At 38.4% G+C, this 19,240-nt stretch overlaps 1 protein-coding gene and 2 non-coding genes across 11 annotated transcripts in view; 2 read left to right on the top strand and 1 right to left on the bottom strand.

Moving 5' to 3' along the window:
- The window catches only part of LOC127531999 (zinc finger protein OZF-like), a 79,437-nt gene that overhangs the window by 27,915 nt on the left and 32,282 nt on the right, over positions 1-19,240 (top strand). For 2 of the 9 annotated variants that reach the window (XM_051942923.1, XM_051942922.1), the window contains exon 2: positions 19,022-19,123. The exons of 2 other annotated variants lie outside the window; for them this stretch is intronic. In XM_051942923.1, the coding sequence (XP_051798883.1) occupies positions 19,106-19,123 (18 nt within the window). In that variant the 5' untranslated portion in view covers positions 19,022-19,105. Of the gene's footprint in view, positions 1-17,509; positions 17,796-19,021; positions 19,124-19,240 lie in introns of those variants that run through there. 5 more of the 9 variants (XM_051942916.1, XR_007939236.1, XM_051942915.1 and 2 more) reach the window with 5 other exon arrangements.
- Positions 8,861-8,932, bottom strand: trnag-ucc (transfer RNA glycine (anticodon UCC)). Its single transcript has one exon. It is a non-coding gene; the product is annotated as a tRNA-Gly (tRNA).
- trnas-aga (transfer RNA serine (anticodon AGA)) lies at positions 9,736-9,817 on the top strand. Its single transcript has one exon. It is a non-coding gene; the product is annotated as a tRNA-Ser (tRNA).

Here is a 19,240-nt window from a genome sequence, read left to right as displayed (position 1 = left end):
TCTTGTTTATTAGTTCCTTTATTTACTAATTCATTTAAAATTCCCCAAACTTTCTTTGGATTCTGTTTATTGTCTTCTAATTTCTGTTTATAATAAAGTTTCTTGTTAGTTCTTATAATACTGGTTAATTTATTTTTATATGTCTTATATTTAATTTCTGATTCCTTTGTTCTTGATTTGATAAACTTTGCGTACAGGTTGTTCTTCTTTTTGCAAGCCTTTTTTAAGCCTGTGGTTAACCATGGGCAATCTTTGTATCTATTCTTCTTCTTATCATTTATAATAGGACAGTATTTATTAAATAACATAATGAATATTTCTAAAAAGTTCTCATATGCACTGTCAGCATTTTCTTCATTGTACACTGAACTCCAGTCCTGTTCCAACAGGGCGTTGAACAGCGCATTAGTTGTTTGTTCAGTCTGTAAATGCTTCTGGCTAGCTTTCTTGAATTTTGTTTTTTTTTCCTACATTTCCAATCTTTTATTGTGAACACAGGTAAGTGGTCTGATATGTCACAGATCAGCAATCCATTTGTGCATCCATAGAGTGTCATTGGTAAAAATATTATCGATTAAAGTAGCACTGCTGCTTGTTATTCTACTGGGTTTTGTAATAGACGGAAAAAAGCTCATACTATACATAATATTTAGGAAATCCTCTGTTTCTTGATGTTTTTCTGTATTAAGTAAATCGATGTTGAAGTCACCACAAATATAAATAGTTTTCCCAGTTATTTGTGAGAATGTCTGGATCATCCAATCATTAAAAGTCTTTATGTTAGCTCCCGATGTTCTGTACACACAACTTAAAATATATTTTTTATTTTCTATGGATAATTCAACTGATATACATTCTAGTACATTATTAATTGCCATTGACATTTCATCTAAAATTTTGTAAAGCGGCAATACATTCTAAAATCCATTGAATGAGCAAGTCATACATATTTATCTCGTTCATTGAGATTCTTGATTACCAGTACTTTAGCCTCTTCAGGTGCACCATTAAGTTTAATGAAGATTTTACAATTTCTCACCCAAGTTCCTTGTATTTTGTTTTGCTTCTTTAGCAGCCTGGCTTTCTTCACAATCTCACCATTCTTCCGGGTTAGGTGCTCGTTGATATACACGTCTGTTCCTCTCAGCATCCGTCCTTGTTTCAGCAATGCGTTTTTATACTTTCTATTTCCGAACCTTAGGATCACCACAGGAACGTCCGTGCTTCTTCTCTTTGGTAGAGGGTGACATGCCTCCACGTTGTCTTCTTTTATGTCAATTCCTTTTTCCCGTAGAAATGACACCACTTGCTGCTCTATTGAGCTCACCCCCCCCTCGTCCAGATCTCCTCCGTTGCTTCTGTCCGCCACTGCTTGTGCGTATGACCTCGGTTTTATCTTTATGCCACACAATTTGCTGTCCCGTCAGTAAATGGCATTGAATTCCTTCATGAAATGAACTGATTGGTAAAGTATTGATATGGATTTGTTTTCCCGATGCAAGCATCTTGCTTCTCCTTTTTTTCCTTCCCTGTGACACTATTGACATCTTAAGTGAGTTTTGATTTCTCAGTACACTGGAGGCTTTTATCTTGTCTCTGTTCAATTCTTTTCGTCTGTGTGATAGAAATTCGTTTTCAGCCAAGTAACAAAAAGACACCTTAATTTGCCTTTCTGAATGCAATGTGATTATTTGCTGAGACATTATTAAGCTATTGTAGTGTCTAAGAGTGGAATCAATAGACTTTTGGGCAAACTAAGATTACTTTGCCTGTGCGGGCGGTTTTATGTTTCATATTACATTTTTGAAAATGAAATCATGCACAAGTTGAAGGCGTTCACGTCATAGTAATGAGTTTTTCCACACTTTCTGAAAGCTCTGTCACTATTCTGTGGTTTTCTTTTGGTATTTGAGTGTTTAGGGTGTTGTTTTTGTCTCCTCACCACATTCATTCTTATACAACAGGGGAAAATAAAGCACTTGTTGGATGTGGGACAGTTAAAAAATAGTATTTTGTAAATAGTAGCCTATTCTATTTTTTAAAGAGCATCATTAACATCTTTTATTTGTATTTGTCCCCACAAAATTTCACTTAATGCACTGTGAGATTTTTTTTCTCAAGCGACCAAACAAGGCTACGAATTTCATCGGTTTTGTTTTAGGTTCATTTGTAGTTTCTTAATTGTGTCCGTCCTTTTCGTCACTGCTGAGGATTCACAACACCGATGGAGTCAATCAGTGGCAGACCCAGGAAATGTTCTTGTTCTCATTTTGATATGCTGTGGTGTTTCTCAGGAATGGAGAGGAGAAGAGAGAGAAGATAAGATTGAAGTTGTGCCTTTCGCTGTTAGCATTTCTAACAAAAGCAGTGACTTCAGTTTTTTAAACCTTGTGTCATCCTGCGGGTCAAATTGGCCCGATTTAAAGTTTGAAAATGTGGAGGAAAGAATATATTTTCATAGTGAAACTTCTGGTGTCCACATGTTCAACATTTTTGGGAAATTTTTGAGCATTTTTTGGTGGAATAAAAGAAATGTTAAAACAAATGTTTCTAAAGAACATTCTTGAAAAAAATCAACCAAAATCCAACGAATTTCACTGGATTTCAGTTGATTTTTTTGGTAAATGCTCTTGAAGACAATAGAGGTTTTACTGATATACAGGTAATCACTTTAGATAATTTTAGGATTTTTTGGAAGATTTTTAATAATTTCTTAGAAATATTTACAAGAATTTTCCTGCCAAATTTGGAGGATTTTTTTTAAACAAAACTTTTAAGGGGAGCTTTTAAGGAATTATTGAAATTTTCTTCCTGAATATTTTGCAAATTTTCAGAAATTTGGGAATTTTTTTTGTAGAATTTTTTCAGACATTTGATGCCCGTAAATGAAGACAACAGGAGGGTTAATGTAAAGATGATTAAATGTTGCCTCCCTGTTGATGCTCTTTATTTCTCTTTAAATGAAGCTCTCTTACTGCCACCATAATGTCCACCCAACCCCATGATCCAAGTCATCCTCTGTCCATATTTGCTGTTTGTTTGACCCCATAAGGCCACGAACCCTGGCTGATCCTTCATCTGAGGACAAAGCTTATGTTTGCAGTGACATCATAAATGCCTGTGCAGAGAAAACAATGGCTGATGAATTTAGCAGGGAGTCGAGCACAGTGGACAGCAGAGAGACACGGAGACGTGGCCTGAAACTTTCACCGTCATGGAACGTTTTCAGACGAGGACCCACACCTCGGCCAAACATGCAGAGTGCTTCCCAAAAACGGGGCTTAGCTGGAGATCAGATTGCTGTGCTTGTTGCAGAGACAGTGGAAGGGGAGGGAGGGAAGCATCGCTGGGATCATCAGGTTATAACACTAAATGTTTCTATGAAGCTCTGTGACTGCTGCAGACAGTCAGAGACGGGGCTCTGCTCCTTGTTTTTATAGGCTGCCTGGAATGTGTTGAGGACTGTGGACATCTGCTTTATCAGCATCTGTGCATCCACCCCCAGCTATGAATCTGCTGCTGGTCCAGTGGTGTAGTCCAGGGTATATGGCGGTATACGGCGTATACCCACTTATTTTTCAGTTAGCATTGCGTATACCCACTTCTAATCCTCCCTGGTGCGCATCATTCAGTAATATCTGTGTGCCAGGTAGCCCTCTTTTCCTTAAGGATGATGAAGCCATGAACAACCCTCCTCTGCCTGTAATTGGCTGGTACATGCTGCTTTCACTGATTCGATTGGTCAACTTTAGGGATGAGCCAATCAGAGGCAGAATAGGGCGGGTCATACAGAGGAAAATTTTGCTAACACCTCTGTGGCACTCCAGTTGATTGACAGGTCTGCTTGAAAAATGCGCGGAAATGCGAGAAAGTCAGAATAAACACCTTTCAAGTGAGTGGCACGTATCGAGCGAACCTACTTTCATGGACGATATAATTCTCAGGTAAGTTTTAAGGTGGTTTCCAAATGAATCATTGTTTTAAATGACTGGCAACATCACTGCACATTTCAAGGAGAGGATATTTTGTCGCCAGTGGTTAAAGCTGCAGTCAATTCCAGCCATTTTCAGTACAAAAAAAAATCGCTAATATTCTATTTGTAAAGAAAAATATGACGAGAAATACAGGGAATATTGGAGGCGGATCGCGAGGTGCATTTCCTTGAAAACGACCTATTCGTGGATTATATACCGTCTTCAAGACATGTTTTGGACAAAATATTTTACTGGCTTGTTTCGTCTGGATGTCCAAGGCTGGATTATGGCCGTTTTTTGTGCAATATTTTCATCTGTGTGTAATAATGAACCTGGAAATGTGAGTCGCGCTGTGTACGTTGAAGCCGTATATAGAGAACGGATGGATGGATATTCGTTGTTTGTCGGACAAATGTGTTTATATTACCCACTGTGGTAATCACATCTGAAAGTGGTTTATACCGGCGGATTCATGAGAATCTAAGCTTTCCATTGGCGTATAGTGTTTGTATCGCGTTTGCAGTTTGAGACATTTAGCAAATTGCTTATGCAGATCTCAAAGTATACCGCGGGCGGAACACTAAAGCGTAACTGAAGCACAACGGGTTAAACTGAGTGTCGGGCCGAGCCTGACTAACGTTTTGAAAGGCTAACGTTATTCTAACGTAAGTCTGAAGCTAGCTAGATTAGGATAATGTGGGAAAACCTCTAGGCTGGTAGTTGATTTTAAAGTAAGTAAAAACACAAGAATGGGGACAGGTAGTTTAAGATTCGATCTAAAACAATATTGAGGTTTTATTCATGATGAAATATGAACAAGGATGCACTGTCAACTTCATATTTGAAGTATTTAATTTAAATAAATGTTCAAAAGTAACTGAAACACCATGTTTGCCTCATGATAAATACGTTACATTAATCCAGTTTGCTTGTGTGACCAGTAATAACTACAAACTGCTCCTAATCAAGTCATGATAATTTTATAATAGTGGGCAAGTAGAAATGACTGAATAAATTGAATAGAGTAGTCTTCTATGTCACTGTTTCTAAAACGGGGCGTTTTTCTGGACTAATTAAAAAAAAGGTGAAAATTAAGAGTATACCCACTTCTCCAGGGACCACTACACCACTGTGCTGGTCTGATAATGTATCATACTGTTACCGATATCTGTAAATACAGACTGTGTGAATGACAGCTTTGCAGTTCTTTGCACCATTTAATTAATGGGCTGCATTTCGCATTAAATAATTTACATCTAAACCTGCAACACAGGAAGCAGCCTGGGAGAAATGCCTGCTTTTGAATGCATGTTTTCTTTTCTTTTTTTTTCTTGCTGTTGTTGTTTCAGCTGCACTACCCACAGATTATAGGCTGCTGTTTCAGTCTGGCTCTCCTGGAGCTTTTTGGTGTGAAAATTCCTCAGAGTCATTCTCAGGTCGTTTCAGATTCATCCCACCCATGCAGTCACACTGACTCGTGGATTACCATTTTCTTTGTTAGGCTAATTGTATTATTGTGGCTTTTTAAAAATCCAGTAGGTGGTGTGTGAGCCGGTGAATGAATGTACAATCACTTATGGATGAGATTTATTTCTTCACATGGAAATGAAATGCTTCGTTTTCACCGTCTGCTGTAAAGTTTCCACAGTCTGGATGGGACACTTTAAATCATTTCACGGTGAGAATTGATTAGGTGTGGATTTTTATTAGCATTTGTAATAAATGTAATCTCAGTATTATCCTGCAGTGGCCTCGGGTTATTTCCTGATATCGCAACGTCATGAAATTCATTAATTGGTGACTGATGTGCCATTTCTCTAAAGCTGAGTGACAAAGATAATGCTGCAAAGTCCCTTCTTGCTGATGTCATCTTTGAAATAGACCAGGCCCATGTAACCTAACACCTTGGTGGGAATGCACTCAGTCAAGCCGATTGTTTCTGCTCACATACAGTTTCTTGTGTGAGATAAGTATGGCCTGGCTGCAGAGAGAACAACAAGGCCTTAAAAGCGTGGATGAGACATCGACTGTCAACGCCTCGGTTTGTCAGATTCTTAACCAGATTCGTGCTCAAGCAGCGCCAAAGTTGACGAGAATGAACATTGTAAACAGCAGTGTGTACGTGTGGTGGCTTTCCAGTAAGATATGGTTTCTGATATCACATCATCCCAGACTAATATTCAGACTATTAGTCAGGATGTGATGAGCTGAGCTGGTGCCTGCTGTGATTCATGTAGCAGCTTCTGAATAGGCAGCATAAATGTTATGGCACAGAGGATGTGAGTCAGGACAGAGAGAATCCAGTTCACTGGGCCATTACTGCAGCTGAAAGGAAGAGGAGGAAGTTGGTTTGAAGATTTGTCACCATAAGATCTCTCTGTTTTAGAAAGGGGGTGGGTTCCTCTCAGGAATGTGAAAAGACCTGGGTGTTGGGAAGGTTTTTTCCCCTATAAATAAGACTAACTAGTCACAAGATTCAGTATTTGAGGGACAGCTAGTTCTATAGTATGGACGCACAGAAGGCACAATGTTAATGTTCTGTTTGGATCACTTCATGTATTTCATTAAGGTGATAGTTTTAAAAGTTCAGTTAAAAAACCTTTAAAATCTGTATGTTTTTTTAAAGTAAAATAACAGCAAATATCTGTAATTTTTTAGTTTGAAATAAAAGTGCATTTTTACATTCACACATTATATAATAATAAATTATTATTTGTATAAAATATAATTTTTTGTGTGTTTCTCTTTACAATCAACATGTAAATTAAAACTTTTTTCTAGGATTTTACTGGAAATTATTGGTAGTTTTACAAAAAAAGTGAAGTTATGTAAAACAGTTTTAGAATATGTAGAATGTTTTTATTTAACAATTTAAAAATTGTGTAAGATAATAAAATCTTACATTTTTAGGATTTGGATATCTTTAAAATGTTGTTTTGTTTTGTAGTTTTTGTGTGTTTTGTTGATTTCAATCATTTAATTCAGTTGGTACTATTTTACAGCCAAATGTTATAAAAGGACAAATCACAATTAAAAAAAAACAGACTTTTGATGTGGACATTTTGCGCAGCCTGTTTTTCACAGTTAATATGTGAATTTTAAAAATAAATCTGGGATTTTTCCTCGTTATTATTTGTAATTCTGTAAAATGATGAACTATTGCAGTTTTTAAAAAAGTTTTTTAAAAATGTATTTTTTCAGTATATGGAATATTGGCTAATATGAAAACCACAAATAGTGCAAAAACTTCCAGTCTTCACCATAGTTATTACTGAAAACCAGCATTATGAACTAAAGTGGTTGTTCAGTGGCTAAATCTGCATCATGCATGTGCTGAGCCACAGGTTTGTGCAGAGCAACAGGTCAATCAGAAAGCGACCCTCTTCTCTTTGTTGTCCCTCATCCTCCCAACATGCTCTGGTTGGTTCCTTATTTCACTTCAAATCTTTTGACTGCATCTAAAGTTCTGCTTAAAGCTCATTTGGGGCAGTTGTCCTACTCAGGCACTCATCAGCAGTGCTGGGAGGTGATACATCCATCTGCGCCTGTGACGGCCACTAATCCTCGACAACTGTGTCCCTCTGGCACCGTATCCGTTGCACTGCTGCTTGTGTGATACAATAGGCTCCCATCCTTTGTCCTTGAAATTGTTTGAATTAGCACAACGGCGGGGGCTGGGGTTGCAAACATCAGAGTTACTCAAAAGGATTGACAAAATCACATGAGCATGATAGCTTGGAGGTGGTAGACGTGTTTGACAGATAATCAGTAGTAAAATCGATACAAGTGACAGATATAGAATCAGTGCAGCCCTTTGAATGAGTCTAACTTTGGACCTCTGCTAGTGTGCTGTGCAGCACAGTGGGCAATGTTTGATCAGTGGTTTATGTCAGAACTGATCCCCTGTAGAAGATGGACTTGTAGTGTGTTTTTAAGGGATCACTTCTATTCAAATCTGGCCTAAGTTGCCTTATACCTTTATACCTTATTTACCTTTATGAAACATGTTTGCACTTTTATTCAAATCAAATTAAATCAAGCTTTATTGTCATTTAGCTGTAAATACAGCAGAAGTGCACACAAGATGAGCAAATGTTTCTTCAGGATCCAGTTTGAAACAATTAAACTTTATAGTAGAGAAAAAAAACTTCACTTCATTTTAGTTCATGTTTTTCTACTTCATTTATCTTTAACATGCTAATTTTTCCCAGACAGAGCTATACAATGCGGTACTACACTATAAACATTTACAAAATGAACATTTAGTGAAAGCTTTGTGTTGGTGCACAATGTTGTATTATATTACACCACTAACATATCATTCTGGGACATTAATGTTCATGCTTTTAATCTTGTTACTGCTTTAGAACTGCTAACTGCCTGATTTACTCTAAAGAAGCTTGTGTCTACATTTATTCACTTAATTTAAAGTCATTTTTTCTATTCCATTTATCCAGTGAATCCTTTTTAATAAGTCCTTAAAATGTGTTGTACTGTTTACCATTGATTTCTTTCTTTTATTTCAACTTTTTAAAAAAAATAGATTTATAAACCTATTGTATTTTGACTGATGCACAACAACACAACAAGCCCTCAAAACAAATTTTTCACTTCCAGCACTCATTGCAAAACTCTTGAACCTGTTGTGCTTGCTGATCCATGATCCACTGAACAAATGCTAAATAGGTGTGTGTGGCTGCATGTATGAGTGTGTGAGCTTAGATAAGCCACATGCAATCACTTGTCCCACCACCAAACTTGCAACATGTCCGAGTTGGACCTCCCAGCAGCCGCTGACATTATTTACGTTCTGTGACAAAGTGTTTAGTTGTGTCTGTTAAACCGTCACAAACACTAAGCACACAACACTTCATGACCAGCACACATGCGATGGCTGGGAATCGAACCCAGGTCAACTGCTTGGAAGGCAGCTATGCTCACCACTATACCACCATCGCTATGAAATGGACTGTTTTTGTGTGCTCTCAGGAGTTCAAACGGATAAGAGAAGTAGGTGCAGAGAAAAGGGAGGAAATGAACATCAGCCAGAAGCCCTGATCTCTGTCACGACACACAACATCTTAGTATTTTCTACAGCAAAACAACCTGATGAAAATGAAACTAAATCTTGAATCATTCTTGAAACAACTTTCACAAAATGGGAAAGTGATATTGATGAGCCTATTGATTCCACATTCCCATGGTCTGCAGTCTTTTTTTATAACTTTCTTTTCAGACTTTGGCTAGAGTCATTTTGTTGTTTATAGCCTGTATTATATTTTGAACTGCTGGTATTGATTTCAGATTGTCCTTTGGTGCACTGGAATTATACAGGGCAAACTAACTTTATTTTGTTCTGTTGTTGTGTTATAACTTAGTACTGTGTTTGATGATCTCTGTCAGATGAGAAGATGAGGTGGAGGACAGTGGAGGAAGTTCCATGGTGTAATGGTCATCACTCTGGGCTCTGGATCCTGGTGTCCCTGGACTTAATGGAGATGATAGGGGATGAAAAGTTGTGTGCATTTTTCTGACCACCAAGCCTGTCCTCCAGTACCCACCAACTTTAACCTCCACCAACAGGTGAGCAGAGACTCTGCTGACCTCAGGAGAGCTGCACGGAGCAACAGGGAGAGACGGAGCTCCAATATTTAAGTGATTAGATAAATGCGTAAAGCAAGGGTGGGAACACGACAGATGTTTGTATGTGAAGCCAAATTTTGCGCTTTCATCACACAGAACAGAAAGCAGGAGCACAGGAGTTGTCATGACCGAGTGGTTAAGGTGATGGACTAGAAATCCATTGGGGTCTCCCCGCGCAGGTTCAAATCCTGTTGACAACGTTTGACTCTTTTCCGCAGTGGCGATCTATGAAATAAGAAGAGATGATGTTTAACTGATGATCTCATAATAAGCGTGTGAGAAAGTCCTGATTTGAATATCATGTCATTTCTGCACAGGCACTCACCTTTGATATAGAGGATGTGAGTGTTGCTTTCAGTTGTCATATGTTTCCTTCAACAGTGCATGTATGAGGCCCCAGCTTCAGACTCTGACATCTCCATCAGTGTACTTCTTCAAGAATTTAAACCCACCAGGACTATCCACATTACATTTAACTCTGGGTTTCAACTATTATAACTTTTTTCATTTAATAAATGACTAATAACACACTTTGATCTTCATGTTTGTTTGCTTATTTGTTGAAAAGTGGGATTTAATTTTCCATGTTGGATAATCACAGCTTTTTTATTTGGACAATGTTTATCCTCTTCCATTGCAAAGATGAATTGTTAAAATGAAAATAGAAAAAAGATCTTTTGTAAAGCAGTAAAACTAATGTTTTTATTTTTGTTCTAATCTTTTTCTCGCCATTTTCAATTATATTCAATTAAAATATGCCCTGAAAGCAAATATAAAGAACTACAAAGACTGGAACAAAAAAATACTTATTTTTTGTCGTGAAGACTCAGAAACAAAACTTCAACATAATATTTTGTGTTTTAATTTATATCTGTTCTTATTATTACAGTCAGTGACCAAGTAAAACATGAACAAAATAAAGTTATAACTTGAACTTCTTTCAAACTGATTTTTCTCTTAACAATAAAAATAAAGTATGAGGTCAAAGTGTGACGGTTAGATCAACATAAACTACTAATATCCTGTTTAAACGCTATAGAAGCGTCAGAGCAGCAGATTGTAAAGTCTGGTCCAGATAAGGAGCTCAACAGTGAGGCTGACCGTCCATCATAGCTGTCTAACCTGGACCTCACATCTCTGAAACCGTTGGAGCTCATTTTTAATCAGCTTCATCTGGATAAACTGACCACACATTGGACGTTTTTACAACCACTTTCTCACCTCAAATCATCTGAAAACTACATTTTGTGTCACAATAACAGCAGTATTCCCAAAATACTTGTGTTTCCTCTGAAAGTTTCCTCCTCGGTCTTTGCTGCTGGTCTAAACAAGTACCCCTGACTGCAGCCCGCAGATCGGGGCGTGCCTCAACGTGGGCGGAGTTAAACGTTTAACTCCGCCCGCATAGCGCAGTTGAACCGTTGAAGAAGAAGAAGAATGTATTAGAGAAGAAGAAGAAGTTTCCAAAATGGAGGTAAGCACGTTTATCTTTTGTTTAAATGTTGCTGTTTTGCTATTTTGTGACAGACAAGGAAGGAAGTGATATTATTTTATCTCCAGTTGCATTATCTCCTTGCATTAGTTTCAGACTTACGTCAGACTTATTTATTTTGTCACGTGCTAAGTAGCAAGCCCATTAGAAAAGTGACGTTTAACAAAACATTTAAACGATGCCATTCCTTTTAGAATTAGACTGATTCAAAATATTCAGAATAATCTACTGGAATTGGAGGAGAAGCTAGAGGCGTGGAGGTTTGCCCTGGAAAGGAGAGGAATGAAGGTTAGCCGCAGCAAGACGGAGTATCTGTGTGTGAATGAGAGGGACCCAAGTGGAAGAGTGAGGTTACAGGGAGAAGAGATCAAGAAGGTGGAGGATTTTAAGTACTTAGGGTCAACAGTCCAGAGCAATGGAGAGTGTGGAAAAGAGGTGAAGAAGCGTGTACAGGCAGGCTGGAACGGCTGGAGAAAAGTGTCAGGTGTGATCGAAGAGTTTCAGCTAAAATGAAAGGTTTACAAAACTATTAATTCAAATGGATTGGATAGTATAGTTCAATTATCTATCTCTGTTACAGAGAATAGAGCACGTGTTTGCTGCAAACAGCCACGTCATTGCCACATGGTTTCCACCATCATCCACAAACCCCATGGATCACCTGCCAGTAATTTGTTAAAAAGTTTTGCTTTTGTAGTGGAGTTTGAGCATTTCATATTCAGTTATTGATATCTTTTTACAGGATAATGCAGCCAGTCTCCAGTGGGTTCTGCTTCCTATTTGTACCTGGACACTGGATACTCTGTAAATACATTTATATTGTCCTCTATTATGACCTTACACAACAAAGTTGCTCATTGCTGATTTACATTTTTTGGTATATTAAATGCATGGCAGCTTTGTTAGTATTTCTGTAACATTCCATAACTTTATGTGTTTGGTTATATTTGAACACATTTAACAGATACTGAGGCCACAGGCTAGGGAGATTTTCTTTCTAGATCCCCTCTGTGGCAGCGGCTGGAGAGATGAGAGTAGAGTCCATCGAGTCAGGTTTTTAGGACACCTTCCAAGATCCTTCCTGGGCAGTGGTAGTTCTGTTTTAAACCACTTGTCCTTTGTTTGTTTAATAAATGCTTCTGTTTTTATTTGAATGCATTAAGATGTTCCAAACAAACAAAAACAAACAACAAAAGTGAGTGTTTGTGAGGGATAGAAGTAATTGTTACATTATTCTTATTTATTTTTACATTATTCTACGCAGATGGAAACAGAACCATATGTTTTGTTTGTTCAAGCCCATTACAAAAACGTTTGATTTGAAGTTCCAGCCTCTTCCAACTTTGTTCCAAGTGTTGCTTTAAAATGGTTTATTGTACTTTTATTTACTCTTTGACCAGGCACGTTGCTCACATCTCCTGGTCCTTGGAGGCAGCTTGGTGTGAATGATGTTCAGGTGAGACATTACTACATTGCATTTGCTAACATTTGCTATTTCCTTGCCATTCTTTTATTAAAACACTGCAAAGATGCTCCACCAACTGTGGCGTGTTTGTTTTGATGGTAAGAACTACTCAGTATGTTATATCGATGACATCTATAAAATGTTTTTTCTGCATTTAAAACACACTCTTTGTATTGAAAAACTGTATCCTGACAGAATGTGCATGACATTATATTAACCAGTATCTCTGTACATTGTAATGGGGGCCAGTTGTGATTTCAGTGAGGTTTTGTGCAAATTGTGACACGTTATGCTTGACTGTAGCGATGAAGGTATTATTTTTGGAAACATATTTTAATCTTCTGCATTTCCTTCTTCACAGGAAAACATGCTGCAGATTAGAAGATGGTGGTGTCTTGTTCTCCTGCTGTAAGCGCCCTCAGTATCACACTTTTAAACCAGATTCTTTTAAATCACGTTTTACTGTATTCACTGTCATCTGACCTGCATGAATGTTTTCATTGTGAATGTTTGTTGTCATTAAATCACCAAGATCCGAAGAAGAGAGACTGCAGCAAAGAAAAAGGCAACGAGAGCAGAAAAATTACAGGTGAGAGGTCATGTGATAGATTGGTATATAGTGAAACTATTGCTCAAAGACTGATCCCCGCCACTTATTTCAGGATGTGGCTGAAGTCCCCCTGAAAATGTTTCGGCTTTCAGAATCTGCCACTGAAGCATCAGGTATTGTTCCAGCCAGCATTGTCTCACACATATCCATCAAGGTTGTTGAGGTTCCATGTCACAGAGCAGTCATTATTTCTCTGTGTACTTAAAATCAACCACTTAAATCTTGCATTGTCATTGTGCCTGTAGACACCACAATCTGTTTCCTTTCTAGATGAGGCTGAGAACAGGACTGGGAACAGGAAACGGGGTATATTGCCTGAGATGGGTAGTCTCATTTCAGTGTTTTCTGCAATCTCCGAGCCTTTACTTAAATAACTGTTTTCTTTATTTTTGTTTAGGAGAATCCTTTGGTCAGGGATGCCATGGCGGCAGCCCGGTGGTGTGGGACCAGAACTTTCAAGGGAAAAATTTCCCTTCCCCAAGTTGTTACCATGGCCAAAGAGCAACGCGTGAGGGCTGTGGAACTCCTGTGTGTCTGTGATGGCCAGGAAGAAGAGGAGACCGCTGATCTCAGAGAACCGTTCCTTTTTCTTTTTAGTCTGCAGGAAGACTATGAGACATTCTGTCAAGAAATCATTGACAGGAGAAACATGAAGGTGTTTTGTGGTTTGACAGAAAAGAATAAAGTTGTGTTCAACGGTGCTGAAGCTTAATTCATTACATCTGACCCCTACAAATGTACATGGTTCGTGAGTTGTACAGACTCTGATATATTATGTCTGGCATAATCGTATACAGAAAGTCTCTATACAGAGATCAGAGATTATGTTTTTGTTTCAGTTATGTAGAATGAAGGCCAAGCTAAGAGCCCTCTTTGATTTGAGGAAAGACATGTAGCATTGACTGTCAGTTCAGTCTTATATCCTTGAGTGGATTAGTGACACTTTAAGAAAGTCGTTAGTGCAAAGTTTAGGAAATCTGTGTTATCAGCCAGGAATAACCATGTTCAGGTATCAGTGGCAGAGACATTGCTGCTGTCTCTGATCTCCTTTAATGTAGCTGATATAATTCAGTGTACAAAAAAATCCAAATGTGTCTATGTATGCTGTATATCACAAATTTCACTTCACTGTTTCAGTCCAGCTAGCCCTAGTTAGACAGGGTTTGAGTTAGGGGAGAGTTGAACCCAAGTAAAAAGTTGTGTCGGCTATAGTATTATAACTCCTGGCAAAAATGATGGAATCACCAGTCTGGGAGGACGCTCGTTCAGTTGTTTAATTTGTAGTAAAAAAGCAGATCAAAAACATGACAAAAAACTAAAGTCATTTTATTTTGCAACTTTCTGGCTGTAAGAAACACAAAGATATCAAGAGGAAAAGTTGTAGTAGTCAGTAACAATTACTTTTTTAGACCAAGCACAGGGATAAAATTATGGAATCAATTCTGAGGAAAAAATGATGGAATCACCCCATAAATTCTCATTCCCAAAACTCGCTCCCATATCAGATTAAATCTGCTCGTTAGTCTGCAGTTTAAAAGGAGTGATCACACCTTGGAGAGATGTTGCACCAAGTGGATTGACATGAATCATGACTCCAACATGAGAGATGTCAGCTGAAACAAAGGGGAGGATTATCAGACTTTTCAAAGAGGGTCAATCATCACGAATTGTTGGAGATATCCCAGATTGGTTCTGCAAATGATCATCAAACTGACGTGGGACAAAAAAAATTGCAGCAGCAGCATCAAAACCAAGTTTATTTGGCCCAGCAGCAACAACCAAATCCACAGTCTGTGCATGAGCAACAAGCTGGTTTGGTTGGAAATCAGCAAACTGGTGTGCTGCAGCAACAACTTCCAGTCACTCTTGGTCTAAAAAAGTGATTGTTACTGACTACCACAATTTTTCCTCTTGATATCTTTTAGTGTTTCTTACAGCCAGAAAGTTGCAAATTAAAATGACTTTAGTTTTTTGTCATGTTTATCTGCTTTTTTTCTAAAAAAAAATTAAACAACTGAACGAAAGTCCTCCCAGACTGGTGATTCCATAATTTTTGCCAGGGGTTGTATATGTTGTATTTGTGGGATTTGATACTACAAGAAAAATGTTTTCCCAAAGAACTACTTTTTGGCTCTAGACCTGATCCTGATATAAATAGTAATGCTGATATAAAATTAATCATGACAGTAAATCACATAAGATGCTCGGTTTCTAGGCCAGCATTTAGAAGCTGTATTGACGTTTGTGAATGTGCTATTTAGTCTCCGCCACCAGATGGTGACAATAAATGAGTCAAGCTCAATGTGGGCGGAGCTCAACGTTTAACTCCGCCCACGTTTAGCTCAAGGTGGGCGGAGCTCAACGTTTAACTCCGCCCACGTTGAGCCACGCCCCGATCTGCGGGCTGCAGTCAGGGGCTTCTCGGTCTAAATGCATTATGGGATATTTGGCTCCAAGTCCTCACTAGTCTGGTCTGATGATCCTCCATAATGTGGGCGAAGCCAGAACACATCCAGGTATTTCACTGGTTCTTGATCAGATGCTGCTTTGAACTGGATCAGTACTTGGTCTCTGATGACGGTTTATAAGAACACCAGAACTTAAGTACGGACAAGTACGGTTTTCTCCTGATTGACGAGACAAAACACCAGCAGAGCATTCTGGGATTTGTAGTAAGAACAATATGCGATATAATACCAGCGGTATTTTCTCTGAATTTTTTGGAATTAAATATAATCTAGATGGGAGATTTTCTTTGGAATTTAAGTGTTTTCTCAGTAGCATGACTGTTAGGAACCATTTCAGCTCCTGTTAGCACCTTTATTTATCCCATTGTGTGGTTTCCAGACTTTATGCTAAGCTAACTGGCTGCTGGCTGTAGATATGTGCTGTCAGTCTCATCTGTGAAACATTAGCATTACATTTTTTTTTTAAGATTGCTTAAGCACGGTTTTGAAAACAGGGCTCAGAATTTCAGATCACTACACACAATTAACACAACCACACACACAATATGAACAACACCTCAGGTCCTGTGCAAAATGAAACATACCATTCAAACAAAACCTTATTATGTTACTACATAAAACACACACATTTCATGAGGATTAATTCTGTCTGAACCAGATACACACTGCTGTGTTTAACTTCAAACACTTTTAGCAGTTCTACCTCTCAGTGGTTAGATTACTGTCAGTGAAGTACACAGAGAAAGTACAAATACACAACATGGTAAATTCACCAAACACAACACAAGATCAGTGAAAAAGTCTCCTGTGACGATTAATGGCTGCTGGTTAGAGCTTTCATGTTTTCCTGAAGCAGAAGTTTAATTCAGTGTCACTCAAAGCCTGCTGAACCAGTCACATCATGATGTCTCCTGGCTTTGTTTCATGCAAATGATAATTCAGTTCTTTTTTAAGGCCACCAATTATCCAAAATTTGCATCCCCAGCACATGAACACGGCAGCTCTTGTAGGTCAGTTGGTGTGCAGGTTAACAGCTTGGATCCAATTTTAGCAGACTTGAGCAGAAAACAGTCTACTGACGCAAACACGACCGTTCAAAAGTTTGGGGTCACTTAGAAATGTAAAACATGAAAACCCAACTTTTGAACGGTGGTGCATGTAGATCTATAAAGTCCTCTCCAGTACTCACTGCAGCTCAAGCACACCAGCTCACCTACGACCGCTCAAACACTGCGTTATGATTTCCATATCCTTCTGTACACTACCGTTCAAAAGTTTGGGGTCATCCAGACAATTCCATGTTCTCCATGAAAGCTCCCACTTTCATTCATGTGCTAACAAAACTGCACAAGGGTTTTCTAATCATCAATGAGCCTTTCAACACCATTAGCTAACACAATGTAGCATTAGAACACAGGAGTGATGGTTGCTGGAAATGTTCCTCTGTACCCCTATGGAGATATTCCATTAAAAATCAGCCATTTCCAGCTACAGTAGTCATTTACCACATTAACAAGGTCTAGACTGGATTTATCATTTATTTAATGCTATTGTCATTGAAAAAAATGATTTCAAGAAAAAGAAAAAAACATTTCTAATTGACCTCAAACTTTTGAACAGTAGTGCATATTTAGATAATGTCATATTTTTAATTAGACATGTAAGATGAAATGATGTTGATGATGGCTCGTGTCCTTGTTCCTCTTTTAGCACACATCACACAGTATTACAATGAAGAAGAACATTCAATCATCAAATACAATCATTTTCATAACAAGCTGCTGTGGAGGCAAAACCTTTTTGTTCTTTGCAATAAATCTTTTGTTCTTTTATTCAGAGCTCTGAAGGTACAGGTGACACAGAGTGCAAAGCAGTCTATGTGTCAAGTCAAACTGGAAGGAGATGAGAACTCAAAGGAGAAGCATTTACGCACAGCTCCTACACTCAGCTGGGGCGGAAACAATCTGCGGCTGCAGGTTTGCCACCGGCGGCAAAAAAAGGGGACACACGCAGGACTGAGGAGGAACTGAGAATGAATGACCGAGTTCAAACAAAGTGACCGTGAGTTTCTGTTGGGAAAGCATCAAGATCTGCAGCAAACTGTGCAGGATTGCCTTCATCTCCAAAATCCGGGTTGCAGCCGGTAAGAGCAGAATTCTGGAGACTCTAAAAGACTGTTTAAGCTGCCGATGTGTGCCACTGCAGTATGTGTTAGCATTAGCATTAGCCACGGAGATCAGCCACGAGCGGCTTGCTGTAAACTTTGTCTGTTTCCCAATAATTTCCGTGTGTTTTGTAATTGTTCAGTTGAAAATAAGATTGCAGGCTAATTGGTGCTAATTAGAGGGTTCCAGCTAAGACCAGTGAATTCATCCTGTTTGTAATGGTGGGTTTTTACGATGCCCTTTATTTATTTATTGGATCTGGAAAGGATTGCACTTTAAAAGCACTTTATGCACTTTAAATCATTTTAGAACCATGAAGTAAAAAGTATAAAATGGTTAAAAAAATTTGATAAAAATGCTCAGAGTAATTTGTTAAACTGTGATTGAAAATCAACTCTTTAGAATGCAGATAAATTCATGTGTGGTATAGTATTGGGTTGAATATTGCTCATGCCATGATTTGTCGCTTCAGTTTATGTGGTGTTGAGGTTGACAAACATAAAGTGAGTGGAGTAGCATTTGCCAATGTGGTGAAAATGTCCATGAGGAATGGTTGTTACTATTTGCTGAATGCAGTAATGTGAACATTGTCCTTTTGTGTTCTGTTTAAAGGTTTTTCACCTTAATCTATCAACTAAACGTATGGACTTATGGAAGTTGCCACCTCTGTATCTCATGAATTTGTGACCACTGCAAAATAAAAGAGGGAAAAGAAAGAAAGCAACTGTCTGATTGATGAGTGGAGTCCTGCTCAAACCCTGGGTAGATGAAACATCCTTTTTCAAGTGGGGAAACTGCAGAAACTGTGAGAAAAATCATCAATGAGAATCACCTGTCATTGAAAGTGGGAGGACACTTGGTACAAAGAACAGAGAGTGAGAGCTGCCTTTAAACAGAACACTGAGCAGTAAAATACATTCACTAACTTACAGCATGAACAGTTTTCTACCAGCAGTCCTGTCTTGAATCACCTGCAGTAGCATCTTTATGTTCTCTTTATTCTCTTTTTCCATGTCTGTTTTCTGTCTATGTTCCTTATTTTTAACAGTTTAAGTTCATTTGTAACAGTTTTAGGTGAAACTGAAAAGAGCTAAAAGTGAACTATTGAGTTGAAATGTGTCCTCTGTGTTGGCTGATGAACATATGGGACACTCTGACACTTGTGTATAGAGTGGTATCCTAATGAAGATGTTTGATGTGACAGGTGATTGGCAGGAGGAGGAGAGTCTGACGGAGGAGCAGAGGAATGTTGGCAGCCATTTAGTCTGAGCTCAACAACGGCGGAAACATGGATTCTTCACAAAAAGTGAGAAACATACCACTGTAACATTATTATCATTCATTTGTTGTTTAAAATGTCTAAAGTTGCTCCAGTTGGTTAGATGGGCCGACCAAAGCCAGGTGACGTTGGCTGGAGAGATGT

Source organism: Acanthochromis polyacanthus, chromosome 22 (assembly GCF_021347895.1).
Source record: "Acanthochromis polyacanthus isolate Apoly-LR-REF ecotype Palm Island chromosome 22, KAUST_Apoly_ChrSc, whole genome shotgun sequence".
Classification (NCBI taxonomy): Eukaryota; Metazoa; Chordata; class Actinopteri; family Pomacentridae; genus Acanthochromis; species Acanthochromis polyacanthus.
The sequence above is the reverse complement of the archived record's forward strand: the minus strand, read 5'-3'. Positions and strand labels throughout refer to the sequence as shown.